Here is a 17,987-nt window from a genome sequence, read left to right as displayed (position 1 = left end):
CAGATCAAGAGGGTAACAAGTATCAGCTAACATGTGACAATAGTTGTGGTTGATAGATAAGCAATTGCTACACTAATTTAATAGCCATTTCTAACAAGAAAAAAATTGACAGTGTAAATGTAAAAGGTATTCAATCATTCTTCTGATAGGAGAATAGGTTAAACACTTTCATGCAATTATTTCTCAACACAATCTAAGGGCACTATTGCCATTGTCCCGTAAGGAATCTTAAATTGCTGAAACCCCTCTGCATTTGAACTCACTCTCCTTTCACTAAAAGGAACAATACTCCGTAGCTTATTTTGAATTTTGACAATAGGTAGGGAAATGGACAGTCTTGGCAGTTTAGCAAAAGGTAGTAAAGATAGTAAGTGAATTGCTTATTAATGTTTCTTTTTCCTAGGACCATATATATCTAGCAAAACAAATAGGAAGAAACTTAATAGCAATAACAAGTGGCATATTGTCATTTCATTCCAACTTTAGCAAATCAAAGATATTACATACCACCTAATGAAATGATTCAATGTCCAAATATTTCCAACTCAAACTACAGAACTTATAGCTTTAACAGAAAGTGAGGAACAATCTTAGTTATCAAGCATATTTTGAGAGTTCATCATAAGGAGAAAGTGTTGGAATCAGATCACCTGGATCTTGAACAAGTTCTGCTGCATGAATAATGGAAACTGAAGCTGAAACACCAGACCCTGTAGCTGCAGTGGTAAGCAAGATCAACTCCCTACTTTTTAGATAGTTGTTCTTTTTATGTCATTCTGTATCACAGGCTATCTGTAAGCCACCACTAACACCATCCTGCATTAAATGGACTACGTTCAATTTTCTTTTCCTCAAAAGTCCCAGAACAAAAATTTATTTCAAATAGGAACTGGAAATTAGTTTTGGCCTGAGATATCTGCAGATATATTACATAAGACTGTAAGAAGAATAGTTCATGCTTTAAGATAAAGATTAATTTGCTTAGACATGAAAATCACGTTCCATTTGGTATTAACCAAATTCTGAATTTGAAGACCAGAAACTTTAATGTTTTCGTCTTGTTACTAAATTATTTTCCGAAACCAAGTTATGATCCGGGCAACATGTAAGTTTGCAGTTGTCTAGTAAATAAAGATCGAATTTCGTTACTTTTCCTTTCTTGCAGTTTGGTGTTTCTAGCGGTCCTTAACTTTACATCATATCCTTAACCACAAACTTTAGTTCACTTGCCTTAAACCAATGTTAAAGGTTAAAGCTGTCTTTCAGGTACCTTAAAGAAATAAAATGCAGTATTTGTATGAACACTTCAACCTGTCAATGCTCTAGCAAGTATCAACAGATGATAAATTTCATTGTATAAATGATTCCTGACACAAGGAATGAGTTAAGTGTGAGGAGGGTAAGACATACTATTCATGGTTTTCTCTGGAAACCAGAAACAGTTCTTTAGGTAGCATACTGAAACTCATACTGCCATAGAAAACAATATCACTACAGATTGGCATCAGATGGAAAGACACAGGATGTATCGTGACTGTTCTATGGTCACAAGACCTGGTGCCATGTGTAACAAGGTCCATTCCTTGATTAACTCATTCACCCGAAAATCAGCACCGCCAGAGTTATATCTGTTGGATGTCTGTCAGCCTACTCACTACAGCCACGACGAAACACTCAAAACTAGAAGTTGGATGTGCCAATCCCTGAAGTATGAACTAAGAGGTGGCATTCATTCTTGAATGTAGCATCAGACTAATCAATTGCGTGTTCCTTTATGTACACGATTAAACATGGATGGAAATTGAATATACCTAGTTTTTGTCTCTATAAGAGTACTGCGGATAATGAATTTCCTTTCCGTTTCATGTGTCTCTATAAACCTCAGATTTAGAGTGTTAGCATCATATACTGCTTCAGAAAATGAAGTTGTGATTGATCCATAAAAATATTCCTTATTGATTGTCGCAATTTTATTTCCCCTGCTATCCCTTCGTCTTTTGCAACGGTCTAATTCTTCATACTCCTATGTTTTATGCAGAAACTAGAGGAGACGAAAGAGATAATATGCAGCCAGATTGAAACAGTTGCAAATAAAGCTCCACCAGAGGATTTGCAGAAGGGTGAAGATGAGATCAATCTACCTCCAGCAACAGTTGAAAACTCCACAAAAGCAGAAAAAATGGAAGTACCTCAAAGCTCTAAGAATGAAATCATGGATCCCGATATAGGTGTCTCTGAGAGTGAAAGTTTCTCAGAATCACCCTCACTCGCCATAAAAGCTTTAGGAGAAATAGACAGTGCTTCTAAAGATTGTGAAGACCAACTAAATCCAGTTCCAAAAAAAACAGAGGCGTTGGGGAATGAAAGCAGATTGCAGAAAGATCAAACAAAAGAATCTTTAGAGGTGATAGACAATACAGTAAAAGATGATAAGACTGATGCAAGAGTAGACGATGTTGCACTTGTGAGACTTTCTGAATTCCCAACAGAGAAGCAGAATGCCAAGGAAAACACAGGAGAGAAGCTTCCAGTTCTACCACCGATTACTGCTTCAAACGAACTGAGCGCACAAGAAGGGAATACTGAAGGCGGGAATGGTGCTGTCCTGGATATTATAGAACAAACAAATGAGACACTCGTTGATGATAAAGAGGGTCCAGTTGTAGAACTCCAGCAGAGTGATAATATCATACATCACCTTCCTATCTCTGATGATCAAGGGATAAAAGCAGTATTCACAAGTCAGGGCATTGAAGAAGATAAAGCAGTATTTAGCTCACAGAAAGACAAGATAGATGGCAAGAAGTCAGGTGAAGATTCAGACATGGTTAATGATATTGAACAAGAACCTCATTACGAAGAGGATACAACAGCCGGCAACTTCGAGACCCACAACATATCTATCAAAGAGGAGGCAAAACAATCTGGCTTTCGAGAAGCAAAAGTTGAATGTATAGAGAACGAAAAGTATCCTGAAGATAGAAATGATGATAAAAAGGAGGGAGATGTACATGTAGACACAATCCTCAACATCTCATCAGACACGACAAGCTCAAAGTATCATAGTAATGAAGCAGATATCTCAGAGATTAAAAACCCGTCATTCGAAATGATAAAAGAAGGGACAAGCTTACGTACAAGAGGAGGAGAAAGTGGTTCACCTGCATCAACATCCAGCATAACTTTGGAAGATACAAGTCTAAAACCACTTGGCTCAGGCAAGGAAAAGGATGAGGAGAATGCAGTGGAACATGAAACTGAGGATAGTAACATCATCGACACAACTGAAAGAGTTGAGACTAACGTTGATGAAGTTTCAGAGCAGTCAGAAAAAAAGGAATCAGAACTAGCACCTGAAGCAAAACATTCAAGTCTGGATTGTAAAACAAATGATGCAGATGACAGCACGGATGTCACTCCAATTGGACAGGTCAGTTTAGATCGTAAAACTGAAGATTAATGAACTTTCTTTCTGACCTTTTTTACTTCCTCCCTCATTTTGGTAATTTGATTCACAATTTCATCGGGTGTACAGGTAAACATGGAACCAAAGATCACAGATGCAAGTGAGGATATACAAGAAGGCGTCAAAGAGAAGGAGCTTGATGTGAAGGACCTCACTGCAAAGGTGATGGGAAAAATACCAGGAAATGAGAGATCTAAGGAAGATAAAGAGCCAAAGAACCTAGAAGGAGAGGTCAGATTCCAAAGAGTTACTGATGCTTGATCCGTCCTTTTTTCCTTCTCTTTCTATTTTTTTCAATTAAGTTTTTGCCTCTTACAGTGTCTTTCAAAGTCTCGCCTATCACATGTATATGGATTTGTTTGTCTCACTCATGTTTGATAAATTAAAGCTTCAATGAATTATACAGGTCAATGAAGAACTTAAGAAAGCAGATGAAGACAAGCACAATGAAAATAATAAAGAGGAAGATGGAACTATTAAGGAACTTTCTACAGTGTCCAACAAAGATGAGAATGAGGCAAGTAATCCTAAAAGAGAGGCCTGCTTGAATATGAATTTGAATCTTAACCTGTGAGAATTACCTTATGTAACCTGTTCTATCACCAACGGTTCAATGTGTATGGGTAGTTGAGGAGAAATAAAACAGAGATGAAGAATGTCTAACTTTTGCAGGAGTACACCCTTGAAAATGATAGAGAAAAGAAAAGGATATACAGAAGAAACTGAAAAACAAGCTCAAGGCTACAATCTGAACCTCAAGATAATATCTAGGATTATTCCACCTTTCTTGGCATTCCATACCTTTATACCATTGTTCCTAATTTGAAGCTTTACCTTTGTATAGGCAATTGAGGGATTAGAGATAGATGGTGCAAAACCAAACATCAGAATGCCAATCCTAGAGGAGGGTGTTGTTCCAGACCTCTCCGCAACAACCGTCAAGGAAGAAGCAAACAAGGAAACCTACATTAAAGATGAAACTGAAATTTAGTAATTGAATATTACCGCTTAACGATAACGGAATGATTGATTGAAAACCTAGTAACATTTTATTGAACCTTTTTCTTTCCCACCTTTCTTCCTTATTAATTAGTTGCTAAATTTATGGTTTCGCCTGTCATACAGGTTCATGAGGGGCTCAATTCATCTCCTGAAGAAGATGCTGAAAAGATATTTGATGCTGAAAGTGAATCTGTCGTAGCTCTTGACAGAAATTCTATTAGAGAAGAAATAGTTAGTAATAGCTCTCAGGGAACTGAGGTCAGCTTCAGTATGAAAATTAAGAATTGCAGCTAACCTTCTTTGTCCAAATTTTAGCTTAGTTTTGATGAAGCTGAGATGCAATCCTCTACCTATCTCGCTGTCGTTTCACCCCATGTCGTGATTATAATGTTAAACTCTTCTTATAGCTCCATCTCTTTCACAGGTTTGCCAGGAACTTGAGATAACCGGGGCAGGCAAGGATGCTGTAGAAGAGAATATGGACAATCCATCTGTTACAAACCACTCCACTGTTTTCTGCGGAGAAGCAGCAACTATAGAGAAGTCTCAAGAAGATAAGATGGAGGCAATAGAAAACAAAGGCGAGGTGGGCTTATTTGTAAGTTGTAGTTATACACTTTGATGCATTAACAAAATGGTGCTAATTTCCAGTGGTTAATGTGAAATCAATCTGTTCAAACAGGCTGAGGAATCTGGTTTGTCCAAGGAGTTAGAAACACCAGAATCCGCAGACAAGGTAGAATCAGTGAGGTTACTGGATGAGGAAGAACAGCATGAGAACCAAGACATTAAATGTGTAACAGAATCCGCAGGAGAAACTCTACAAAATAAAAACAGTGAAGAGCTTGAAGACAACTGCATTAGGTCGAGCATTGAAGCTGAAGATAATGCAGAGAAGATAGAAACAACAAATGTCAACGATGTGAAGGACTTATATAAGAGCCAAGATGCCGACAACATCAAAGAAACCACAGAAGAAGAAAAAATACATAATGAGATCAGTGAGAAGCTTGTTGAAGCCTCCTCTTTGTTTCCTCAAGTTTCAGAGCAGAGAAAAGAGGAGCTCACAGAGCAAGAAGAAGGCACTAATGACATTCTTAAAATTGCATCCTCTGAAGAAACTGGATCAGAAGGCAAGAAGTTGAGCGACGTGTCAAAGGGACTTGACATGGCCACTTCAGTTAGCAGTATTGAAATAAGTATCTGCAAGAACGAACAAGGGTCCATAAATAAATTCGAGGAAAGCTTCCCTGAAGAAATAAAAGATCGTCTTGGAAGCAATGATACTCTAAAAGAAGAGGTCAGAAATATTAACTTTGAAACACATAAAATGATTTCTCCTTTTTGCACTTATGTTTACTCAATTTTACTCTTTCTATAGGTAGTGGCTTTCACTGATCTAGGAGCTATGGGAGAGGATCATAAACTAGTTGGTTTGAGTGAGGAGAATGAATGTGTGGCAGTAGAGAGTCAAAACAAACATGCCGGTGATTCAGCCAGTACTCTTCAATTACTTGAAGATCCTGTGCAAGGAGTAATAGAAGATTCTGATGTTGTTACAGAAGAAAATGGAGATTTTCCCAAAGAGAAAGACCATATAAAAGAATCAGCTGAAATTGTTGAAGGAGAAGAAAGTATAATATCACAGCAAGCGGAGACAATAGATGGTCAGAGTGAAGATGAAAAGGAGCAAAAGAATATTGAATTGGAACCAGAACTGGACAGTGAAGCTACGATTCACACAACTAGTGCCGCAGAAATCAGAATAGAGAATGAAGAGGTCAGACCACAACAAAAGCATCAAAGATTTTTTTGTTTTTTTTATACACCGCTTCCTGCTTGCCATTTACATGATCCCAGGGTTTTAACAGTTCTGCCGCATTCATCTCAGTGAATGTGTAAAAATAGTACCCACATTTGTTCTGTTTTTCTGTTCTTTCATTTTATACTGAAGATTTCAGCTTCACTACCATATAGGTATGTGATCATCCCAGGATCTCCGATCTCAGTGAGGACATTGAAAAAGTAAATGAGGAAGAATCTTCTGTGAAGGACATCAGTGCTGTATGTACTGAAGAGGAGGCAATTGATGTGAGTTTGGAGGAATATAAAAGGGAGTCATTGACACCTGCTGGAGAGGTGAAACTGAATAATTAAATTTTTATTCTGTTATTTCCTTTCCATTTCCAGTCTTTTCCATAATTGAACTTATTTCATTTCTTTTGCTATTTTGATCTTGTTTAATAAGCTTCCTTTAATTATAGGTAAGTAGGAAAAATGAGTGCACCGAAAAAGAGGTAATAGAAGAAGCAACACTCAAGGAGCACTCAACAAATACTAATGGAGAAGAAGCACTTAAAGATAACTCCCAGATAGATGAACAGGTGTCAAAAGAGCATAAAGAAGAGGTCATTTGAAAACAAATTTTGAAAATGTATCCCTAAAATTTTGATGTCTAAACACCAGTTCTACTTTTGATTTACACCAGTCCTCTCTGTTTTATTATAATAGTTACAGTTTGAAAATTCATCTGGTGGTATGCAGGTATTTGAGTGTCTTGAGGTGGCAAAAGGTAGCAAGGACATAGAGGAAGACATCATAGAAGAAAAGGATGTCTTTGAGGATCATTCCACAATCTACACTGGAGAATCCACAGCTAAAGAGAGCTCTAAGGAAGATGACAACGAGGATAAGAAACCCGAAGAAGAGGTCAGCAACAAGATATAGTTTGGAGCTCAGTCTCTGGCATTATCATCACTAACAATATGTTCTAAACTTCAATTCTATTACTTTTCTCTTCCATTTCATCCCTCATGTATCCTGTTCCTAAAGTTAAACGTGCATTTATTATATAGGTTTTTCTGGAACTTGAGATGCCCAAGGACATTAAAGCACATACAACAGAGGTTGCTGGTGCTATCGATACCAACTACACAGAGTTCATGGGAGAAGAAATGGTCATAGAGAGATTTGAAGAGAATGATAAAGAGACACTAACTATAAAAGAAGACGTGAGCTTAAATTAAAATTTGAAGTTGACCGCTTCCTTAGTGTTGCTTTTTCAACTTACATTGAAATCTAGTTGATTTCATTCTCTCTTTCTTACTTCCTTTTATTTCTGCCATAAAGGTTTTATTTGATACAATATGCAGGAGTCCGGAGATGAGAAAGCTAGTGCAGGCAAGGACATAGAAGATCGAACCCTAGAGATGGATGCTTCTACAGCCTCTTTCACGGCACCTATTGAAGAAGTTAAAACTAGCACTCGCGAAGAAGAGGTTGGCTTGAACATGAAATTCTTTGCTTAGGAGTTTCTCTCTTCTTTTCTCACAAGTGATTGCTTATTAAACATTTTAAACAAATTTCTACATGTTATTGTTACACAGGTGCATGAGAGACTAGGGGAAACCAATGCCGTTGCGGCAGTTAAGATACAGACCACAGAGGAACTGCAAGCTCCAGAAATATCTATGTTTCCGGTAAGAGAACAAACAATTAAAACTGGCTCTCAGGAAGAGGAAAAGGAGGCAAACGTGTCAGGAGCAGAGGTAATACTGAAAATATATTTGTAAAAACTAAGATCTATGTAACTGTTTAGGTTATGTTTTCTACTTGCTAATATATAACTCCAACTGTTTTCCCAGATTATCTAATAACTCCAAGTTAATAACAGGTAAAGGAATCTACTATTACATACTCTGAGGCGGGAACTTATTCCACAAAAGAAATAGAAGTGCCTCTGATGGAGGAGGAAGACCTGACTGCTTTTAGTGGTACAGAAGCACCAGTAGAAATCAATGACAAGCTCTCTTATACCTCTACCAAGTATGCGGTGTCTGAGGAACGGATCAAAGAGGAGCTCCCAGATGGAACAGAGAACAACAGTACTGAGCATGAACCTTCCCCTCTTCCAATGGTTCCAGAAAAGTTAAGCTTACCAGAAGCCAGGAAGCTGGTTGATGCTTGTGATCTTACTTCGGTAGAAATATTACCAAAAATCAAAGCAGATGGGGGAAGCTCACAGATCCTAGATGGTGAACACAAAATCTCCAACTTAGATGCGAATGAGATTGGTGATACGTTCAGCAAAGATGCAGTTAAAGGTAAGCGAGAAAAGTCAGAAAGTTCAGACGAAGCTTCTGTAGTCAAACCACAATCAGTTGATAAGGACATTGAAACAATTTTTGCGGGAGAGATAACTGATAGCAAGACATTCTCTGCTGATACATCATATGAGAAACCATGTCCTATGTTGGTATCACAGATACAGGAGCTCGAGTCAGTTAAAATGAAAGAGATGACTGGAGATGAGCCTCCAGTAAAATATGAAATCATGGATAAGGACCTGGAAGTGGTACAAACGAAAGGAGTGATAAATGTTCAAAAGGAAGAGCATCTGAACGACGAGGAAGGCTCTGAGAAAGGAATTAAAGATATTGAGAAAATAAATTTGAATCCTTTATTAGATTGCGAAATACTTGCCTCTGAAGCAAAAGCTGCTGACATGAATTTAGAGAGTGAGAAAATTAATGAGCTGAATGAGTTCAGTCAAAATTCCATACCTGAAACTCCGGATCCAGATTTCAAGCAAAACATTGTAAAAGACAAAGAAAAATACGATGAGACATCTGGTGCATGTGGCAACACGGAAACAGTTTTCCTAGACAAAAAGGATAATCCTGTAAAGGAACTTGATCAAAACTTTAAGGAAACTAAAGAGGAATGCAATGTACTTGAGAGCAAGCTGGTTGGAATTAACTGTAAGCATGAAATCGACGAAACATACAATGCCATTGAAAACGTGACTCTTGTACAGGTTAGAAATTCTACAAACTGCATAGCTTTTCATCATCAAACAGATTACTAAAAAAATTCTCAGTTCACTTTCCTCTATGTTGAAATATACTATCTAATATCTGTACAGAGAGCAGCTGATCCATGTGAGGAGATGAAAAAATCAGAAATCACTGAAACAATAGATCGTGATCAAAGTCAGACGAACCCAGAAACAGAAAAGATTGAAGTTGTAAAAGAAGAGGAGATCATACAGGACCCAGGTTCTGTGTCAATTGATGATCACACAGTTGCCCAAAGCTTTCAAGCAGAGGAAAAGGAGAAACATAACCTTGAAGAAGTAGAATACAAATCGAATGCTGAAGTTAAAAATGACCACATGAATGATGTAAATCATCCAATGGAGGATACAATTGTAAATAAAGAGGTAAAAATGCAGTATACAATTTATGTTGTTTCCAATCCACTTTATGTTTGTTTGTTAAATTGAAGCTTTACCTCTTGTTACAGATGCCTCATGGAGTTGAGAGAGCAGACGAAAATGAGAACATAGAAAAACAGACCATAGAGGAGGATGTTGCTGCTAAAGATGTTGAAGCATTAGCAGATAACAAGTTAGTTAAAGAGGTCAGACATCATATAAGCATGAGTATGATCTCTTTATATTAGTTCCCTTTTCTTTTTTCTTTCTCTTCATTGATTTAATTTCAACTTGGATTATTATCTGCTAAATAGGTGAGAGACTCAGATTTTAGATCCACTGAGTGCAATACTGAAGTCTTATATTGCAATGAGAAGACAGAAGCTGAGACCTTAACCTATGTGAAAGACTTGAATGAGAAGGTAGTTGAAAATCCTGATACAGAAGCATCAGGAGAAGAAATATTAAAGCACTCAGGTTGTGAAAAGCTTGAAGAGGTCAATAATGCACTATCAGATGTTTCTGAAAACAACATGAAAAAGGATATCAAAGAGGAAGAAGGTGATACTGGTGGCATGGGTCATACTGCACCTGTTATAGTGGTAACAGAAGAGGTGAGTGCACAGAAAGCCATGCGCGAAGATAAAAAATCAGTTGAGGGGTTTGGTACAGGTAATGAAGTGAAACAGAAACAAAGCAACGACGATCTCTCTTATACCTCTACCATGTCTGAGGAACTGATCAAAGAGGAGATCCCAGAGGAAACAGAGAACACAATTAACGAACATGAACCTGCCTCTCTTACAATGGCTACAGAAGAGTTAAGCTTACAAGATGCCGAAGCAGAGAGTGGGAAGCTGGTAGATGCTTATGATCTCAATTCCAAAGAAATATATCTACCAATCGAACCAACTGGGTATAGCTCACAGGGTTTAGATGATGAACACGTGATACACAAGCAAATCTCAAATGCAGATGAGAATGTGACTGAGGATGCATTCGGCATAGATGCAGATGAAGGTAAGCAAGAAAAATCTGAAAGTCCAGAGGAAGCTTCTATTGTAGTACCACAATCAGGTTGTGAAAAGCTTGAAGAGGTCAATAATGCACTATCAGATGTTTCTGAAAACAACATGAAAAAGGATATCAAAGAGGAAGAAGGTGATACTGGTGGCATGGGTCATACTGCACCTGTTATAGTGGTAACAGAAGAGGTGAGTGCACAGAAAGCCATGCACGAAGATAAAAAATCTGTCGAGGGGTTTGGTACAGGTAATGAAGTGAAACAGAAACAAAGCAATGACAACCTCTCTTATACCTCTACCATGTCTGAGGAACTGATCAAAGAGGAGATCCCAGAGGAAACAGAGAACACAAGTAACGAACATGAACCTGCCTCTCTTACAATGGCTACAGAAGAGTTAAGCTTACAAGATGCTGAAGCAGACAGTGGGAAGCTGGTAGATGCTTATGATCTCAATTCCGAAGAAATATATCTACCAATCGAAGCAACTGGATATAGCTCACAGGGTTTAGATGATGAACACGTGATACACAAGCAAATCTCCAATGCAGATGAGAATGTGACTGAGGATGCATTCAGCATAGATGAAGATGAAGGTAAGCAAGAAAAATCTGAAAGTCCAGAGGAAGCTTCTATTGTAGTACCACAATCAGGTTGTGAAAATCTTGAAGAGGTCAATAATGCACTATCAGATGTTTCTGAAAACAACATGAAAAAGGATATCAAAGAGGAAGAAGGTGATACTGGTGGCATGGGTCATACTGAACCTGTTATAGTGGTAACAGAAGAGGTGAGTGCACAGAAAGCCATGCACGAAGATAAAAAATCTGTAGAGGGGTTTGGTACAGGTAATGAAGTGAAACAGAAACAAAGCAACGACGACCTCTCTTATACCTCTACCATGTCTGAGGAACTGATCAAAGAGGAGATCCCAGAGGAAACAGAGAACACAATTAACGAACATGAACCTGCCTCTCTTACAATGGCTACAGAAGAGTTAAGCTTACAGGACGCCGAAGCAGAGAGTGGGAAGCTGGTAGATGCTTATGATCTCAATTCCAAAGAAATATATCTACCAATCGAAGCAACTGGATATAGCTCACAGGGTTTAGATGATGAACACGTGATACACAAGCAAATCTCCAACGCAGATGAGAATGTGACTGAGGATGCATTCAGCATAGATGCAGATGAAGGTAAGCAAGAAAAATCTGAAAGTCCAGAGGAAGCTTCTATTGTAGTACCACAATCAGTAGATAAGGACATTGAAGAAACTTTTGCATCAGAGACAACTGATAGCAAGGCCTTCTCTGCTGATTCATCAAATGAGAAGCCACAGGAATGTCCTATGTTGTTATCACAGAAACAGGAGCTCGAGTCAGTCAAAATGAAAGAGACGACTGGAGATGAGCCTCCATTAAACTATGAAATCATGGATAAGGACCTGGAAGTGGTACACACAAAAGAAGAGATAAATGTTCAAAAGAATGAGCATCTGAACGCCGAGGAAGGCTCTGAGATAGGAATCAAAGATATTGAGAAGATGACTTTGAATCCTGATTTAAACTGTGAAATACTTACCTCTGAAACAAAAGCTGCCGATGTGAATTTAGAGAGTAAGAAAATCAATGAGCTGAATGAATTCAGTCAAGTTTCCATACCAGAAACTCCAGACCGAGATTTCAAGCAAAACATAATAAAAGGCGAAGAAAAATATGACGCGTTTACTGAGGAACTAGAGACAACTGGTGCATGTGCCAACATGGAAACGGATATCCTAGAGAAAAAAATAATCCTGTAAAGGAACATGATCAAAACTCTAAAGGGACTAGAGAGGAATGCAATGAAGTTGAGAAAAATCTCGATGGAATTAACGCTAAGCACAAAACCAATGAGTCATACAATACCACTGAAAATGTCACTCTCGTACAGGTTATAAAATCCTACAGACTGCTTAGCTTTTCAATATCAAATTGTTTACTATAATGTGTTTTACTTCATTTTCATCCATTTTAAAATATACTAATGTAATATGTACAGAAGAATGTTGAAGTAGCTGATCCATGTGAGGAGTTGAGAAAACCAGACATCACTGAAACAATAGATCATAATCAAGTTCAGACGCTCCTTGAAGCTGAAAAGATTGAAGTTGTGAAAGATGAAGAGGTCAAACACCACCAATATTCTGGGTCAACTGAAGATCATACAGTTGGTCAACACTTTCAAGCAGAGGAAAAGGAAAATAATGATCATGAAGAAGTAGAATCCAAATTAAATCCTGAAGTTCAAAATGACCACATGAATAATCCTATGGAGGCTACAACTGTAAATAACGAGGTAAAATGAAATATAGATATATGTTGTTGTCAATCCACTATACATTTCGTTTGTGATCTACTTCTTGAAGCTTTAACTCTTGTAACAGATGCCTGATGGAGTTGAGAGAGCTGGCGAAAATGAGAACATAGAAAAACAGGCCATAGACGAAGAGGCTGCTGCTAAAGATGTTGAAGCATTAGCAGATAACACAATAGTTAGAGAGGTCAGCTATTATACAAAAATGAGCATGATATCCAATCTTTATCATGACTTCCGTTTTTCCTTTCTCTTCATTCAATTAATTATCAACTTGGATAATTATCTGCTAAATAGGTGAGCGACTCAGATTTTAGATCCACTGGCAGCATGGAAACAATAAGCCATGAGGAAACATCTGACTTGGTCACTCAACTTCCCAACGAAAAAAGTGGAGAAAAAAATCAGGAGGGAGTCACAGCTGAAAACGATGGAAACTGTATCCAAGGGAGTGATCATCCTGCTAAAGACACAGAAGAAAGCTCCGAGGAAGATCAAAAGGTTGGTGAAATTAACAGATTAACGGCAAAGTACTTAAAGTCCAAAGGAATTCAGATCAATCATCAACTCTATTTTATCGTTTTCCTAAAAAAAATTAAGATCCAAAGCTATTATTGAAGAGGTACAGTAATGTGGTTTCCGAACATATACAAAGACACACCATCAGTCAACCTTTGATCCTTGTTGGACTCTTTAACTGATCAAGTATTTGTGGAACAGAATGCTGAAGCAGTTGTTCCAAGGGAGATGTCTGAAACTGCTGATTTAGCGAGACCAGAAAAGACCATTGAAAGTGTATCTATTACTCAGTCAAGTGAACTATGCGAGGAAGACTCAGATTCTGAACCCAAAAGGCACAAATGGTCTGTTGAATCAGTCTCTGAGGTCCAGGTTCACGAAACACAAATGGTGGCAGAGGTAACTGAAGATAAGGAAGATGAAGGCGCAGCTAAGGGTTACAATACTCTATCTGTTGGAGATGGAAGTGTAGGAGAAAGCTTTCAAGAGGAAGAAAAGGAAGACAGTGTCAAGGAAGCAGAATCCAAGTTTGAAGCGGAAGATGATAAGAATAAGAAAACAAGTGAAGCAAATGAGAAAACAGAAGATGATACTGTAAGTGAAGAGGTATGCAGACTTAATAAGCAGAGATTCTCAGTTTTTATGTTATTGGTCATCTTATGTGGTTGTTTTTATCATATATGTACAGGTCCCCACGTGGCATGAGAATGCTAGTGAAATTGAGAACAATGAGACACAATTTTTAGAGGAACAGGAAGCTGCTAAGGCCTCATACCTAGTAACTACTGATCAAAATTCAAATAAAGAAAGCTGTGAAGTAGATGAAGAGAAAATTGAAAAAGTCAACGAAAAAGCAACCAGATTAGACACTGATGAACAGAATCCTCAATCAAATGCTAAAAAAGTTCAAATAGAGGGCGCAGATGAAGCAAATGAGACTCCAGACATTGAATATTCAAATGAAGAGGTCAAATGGAGTATAAGAACTGGTCTTATTATTACATTTCAAGCGCTTCTTTTTGTTTCTTTTGACTGAGGCTTTGTCTTCTATTAGGTGACTGAGGGGCCTAAGGACAGTGGTGCTAGTCATAATACTGAAAAACAAGTCATACAGGAAGAAGAATCAGTAGAGGACCCACACTTGGTGTCTGTGGGAGAAGAATCACTTCAAAAGAGCCAACAAGGAGAAGCCATGTTTGAGGAAGTACCAATTACTTTGGAGACTGAGAAACCATGTTTTGAATCTGAAGGTGTACAAGAAGAAGGCAGGAAAACAATTGAGAGCACTGAGAAAGAAATGACAAATGAAGTCGTAAGTGTCTCTCTGACTTCCAACTCACTTTTACCATGTCTTTCAGCATCTTTTGCCATGTGATGGCATCACAGTAAATTTTGTGGTAGCCCGCTAGTTCACCAGTGAGTAGTCACCCTCAACCTCTTTTACTTCATCCCACTTGTGATAACAGCATACATTATTGAACCAAGCTTTGCGCTTGCATTTGGTAAGGAGTCCTTTTAACTCTTCTCACTTTTTTGCATTCATCTAAAAGGCTTTTCCATCATGCAGATAAAAAGTTCTGATCTGGTGCTGGAGGAACAAAATATAATACAAGAAGATGTCACTGACAAAACGGAAACAGCAAGCAGGAAACTTGATGCTCCACCAGTTAAAAATGCACCATCTGAAGAAGCACCTATGGAAGTAAGCAAAGAGCTTGAGGAATCTGATATTGTGCCTGAAGATCCGATCAATGAAATGGTTGCCAAAACATCAGAAAACAAAGGAAGTGCAGCGAAAGATGAAACTTCTTTAGAAGACTTCGTCGAAGATGAGAAGTCTTGCAATTCAGTATCCAGAACAATGAGTATGGAAGAATCGCATATCAAAGAAGAGCTTCCTGCTGATAATCCTGATGCTTCACTGAAACAAATGCAAGAAAAAGAAAGCAACAGTGCTGATGATGAGGAGAAAGAGGTTGAAGTTGTCGAGCAAGGAACATATCAAGTGAGCTTACCAATAGAAGAAAATGAAGAGAACATTGAGGATCAGGTATATTTTATGGCCATGGGGAATTGCAAATATTATTAGTAGTGAAAAAAATGAAAGCAACACCAACACAAAAAATAAAATCTAAGTTAAACCTGAACACTCAATTAATTACCTGTAATGACTTGATCTGTTATGCAGGCTCCAGTACCAGATATATTAAAGGAAGGTGCGAAAAAGCTAACTAAGCTCAATAGTCAAGAAAAAATATGTGCAAACGAGGAAGGAGAAACACAAGTTCATAAACAGGCTGAGATCCCTCAAGAGTACCAAATGCCAAATGAAACTGATGACGCGTCAGCTGAAACACAGATCTCCATGGAAACAGATTATATTGGAAAAACGGAAGAAGAGACCGCCATAAGCAGTAAAGAAATTTCCAAGAATGTAATAGAAAATATTGAGGAGCCTCCCGCTGACAATCCTGATGCTGCATGTCTTACAGAGGCTTCACTGGAAGAAACACAAGAAGAGGAAGGCAAGAGCACTGACAATGAGGAAAAAGAGGAGGCAGTATTTGTCAAGCAAGGAACAAATGAAGTGATTATACCAACAGAACAGAATGAAAAGAACGTTAAGGATGAGGTAAACTCTAAGGAGAGAAGAATCGCAACTATTATTATTAGTAACAAAAATAAAAGAAACACCACCATGAATAATAAATGCATAAAAACCTTAACACTCAATCTCCTGTAATGAATAATGACTTATACTGTTACGCAGGCTCCAGTAGCAGAAAAGTCAACAGATGGTGTGAAGATGCGGAGTGAGCTCAATACTCAAGACAAAATATGTGCAAATGACGAAGAAGAAACACCAGTTTTGAAACAGGCTGAGATCTCTCAAGACTCGAATATGGTGAATGAAACTGATGCAGCGCCTGCTGAAAAACAGATCTTCGGAGAAGCAGAATTTATTGAGAAAACACAAGAAAAACTGCTGGCAGTACAGAAATTCCATCAATGCCAGAGACTCTCTTTGAGCAGTCCTTACAAAGAGCTGAGGTTGAAAATGGTAAACATGGAGAGCCTCAAGGAAACGACTCGGCAATGAATGAAGTAGAATGTGAAGCAGATAAAATAATGCATAATATTGATGAAGAAACAAATATTAATCCGGGAGCATTGGAAAGAGAAGGACTTTCATCATATGAACTCGTACATGAATCTAGCAAAGAAACTGTGCAGACAGTTGGCCAACTCGAGGAGGTAGAACCAGAAAACAAAGATGAAAAAACAGAAGAAAATGAGAAAGATGAAGAAGGGGAAGAAGGGGAAGAAGAAAATGAACACAGAAAGGAAGACTCAGGCTCTGATGCTCCAGTCATGGTTGAAGCCTCAAGAGACATAGATGTCAAGCCAACACCGAAGAAATCCCACAACATACTATCGGGTGTTGGGTCCAAAGTCAAACACTCAATTTCCAAGGTGAAGAAAGCCATAATTGGGAAATCATCTCACCACCATAAGTAACCAACACCAAAATGAGAATGCAGATGATTGGTGACAGTTGAGTCTTTCATGAGAACTGTATTAGAACTCCTCTTACTACTAAGGTTTGAGTATCTGAATATGGCGAGTGAAGCTTTATAGTGTGCATAAGAAGATGTTGATTTGTTTGCATTAATTTGATTAGATTGTAATAAATTCCATTGGAAAGAACTATATTTGGGTGTATAGTAATTCGCTTTGTATATTCGACAAATATATGGAATACAATTACGCGTGCCATCTCTTTAATTGCATCAGTTAGATAAGAATTTCAATATGTAGCAGGTCTCAGAGAATATAAAAAATTATATAATACGCCTAGTATGAAATGCAAAGATACCGAAACTAAAGTAGGACAATGCATAAAATCAAAATCATTTTCTCGTTCTGGTTAATAGCCAATTACTAAATCATCAAGACAAAATCAGCCCAAGAACCATAGAACAAGGAATTATACCTTATAGCCAATCAAAGTAAAACGTTCTTTTCTCAGGGAGATTCTGCTAGCAGCTTAAAGTCCATAACTTCAAGTAACAGAAATCATTGTGTTGCATCACTTTCCTCCTCTGAAACAGGGTCGGATTGTTGGAAGGACTGTCCATCTTCCTATAAATGTCGAACATCCTATACTACTGCATTGGCTGAGCCTGCTCGTCGTTTATTTCACTGTGTCTGCATGTATGATACCTAAACACAATAAACTAAGTCACTACTACGCATTTGCATTTCAACAAAGGATTCATGAAGTAGCTGGCTTCAAATAAATAGTCTAGAATACTTATATTAAGTAACACAATTCAACTTTTGACAACAAAAAAAAAAAAAACCTAGATGATGAATTAGATTCATTATTCAGCATACATTTATAC

At 37.9% G+C, this 17,987-nt stretch overlaps 1 protein-coding gene and 1 long non-coding RNA gene across 4 annotated transcripts; one reads left to right on the top strand and one right to left on the bottom strand.

The window, feature by feature from the left end:
• The first annotated feature begins 583 nt into the window (after nucleotides 1-583).
• LOC147523707 (uncharacterized) lies at nucleotides 584-14,161 on the top strand. Of its 3 annotated transcripts, XM_086599398.1 has the most exons (23): nucleotides 584-724; nucleotides 2,039-3,430; nucleotides 3,536-3,697; nucleotides 3,873-3,983; nucleotides 4,311-4,425; nucleotides 4,593-4,726; nucleotides 4,893-5,066; nucleotides 5,151-5,768; nucleotides 5,850-6,248; nucleotides 6,446-6,607; nucleotides 6,733-6,876; nucleotides 7,013-7,177; nucleotides 7,324-7,479; nucleotides 7,621-7,746; nucleotides 7,855-8,016; nucleotides 8,142-9,284; nucleotides 9,393-9,689; nucleotides 9,773-9,889; nucleotides 9,998-12,639; nucleotides 12,748-13,044; nucleotides 13,133-13,249; nucleotides 13,360-13,563; nucleotides 13,783-14,161. In XM_086599398.1, the coding sequence occupies exons 1-19, from the start codon at nucleotides 683-685 to the stop codon at nucleotides 12,506-12,508; spliced, it is 8,130 nt and encodes a 2,709-aa protein (XP_086455524.1). In that variant the 5' UTR covers nucleotides 584-682; the 3' UTR covers nucleotides 12,509-12,639; nucleotides 12,748-13,044; nucleotides 13,133-13,249; nucleotides 13,360-13,563; nucleotides 13,783-14,161. The 3 variants fall into 3 exon arrangements, with proteins under 3 accessions (XP_086455524.1, XP_086455531.1, XP_086455527.1); XM_086599405.1 differs by lacking the exon at nucleotides 4,311-4,425 and having other exon boundaries at nucleotides 4,592-4,726; nucleotides 4,893-5,054; XM_086599401.1 differs by lacking the exon at nucleotides 4,311-4,425 and having other exon boundaries at nucleotides 4,592-4,726.
• LOC147523706 (uncharacterized) lies at nucleotides 624-17,977 on the bottom strand. Its single transcript, XR_015217067.1, has 2 exons — nucleotides 17,576-17,977; nucleotides 624-816 (listed from the first exon to the last, which is right to left on the bottom strand). It is a non-coding gene; the product is annotated as an uncharacterized LOC147523706 (long non-coding RNA).
• Nucleotides 17,978-17,987: the final 10 nt, after the last annotated feature.

This window comes from Coptis chinensis, chromosome 1 (assembly GCF_015680905.1).
Source record: "Coptis chinensis isolate HL-2020 chromosome 1, ASM1568090v1, whole genome shotgun sequence".
Taxonomy (NCBI): domain Eukaryota; kingdom Viridiplantae; phylum Streptophyta; class Magnoliopsida; order Ranunculales; family Ranunculaceae; genus Coptis; species Coptis chinensis.
This window is presented reverse-complemented; position numbering and strand designations above follow the sequence as displayed.

Coding starts and splice junctions, on each gene's coding strand:
- LOC147523707 (XM_086599398.1), top strand. CDS start 683: ATGGAAACTGAAGCTGAAACACCAGACCCTGTAGCTGCAGTG. Junction 5,769..5,849: donor ATGATACTCTAAAAGAAGAG/GTCAGAAATATT, acceptor CTCTTTCTATAG/GTAGTGGCTTTCACTGATCT. Junction 6,877..7,012: donor CAAAAGAGCATAAAGAAGAG/GTCATTTGAAAA, acceptor GGTGGTATGCAG/GTATTTGAGTGTCTTGAGGT.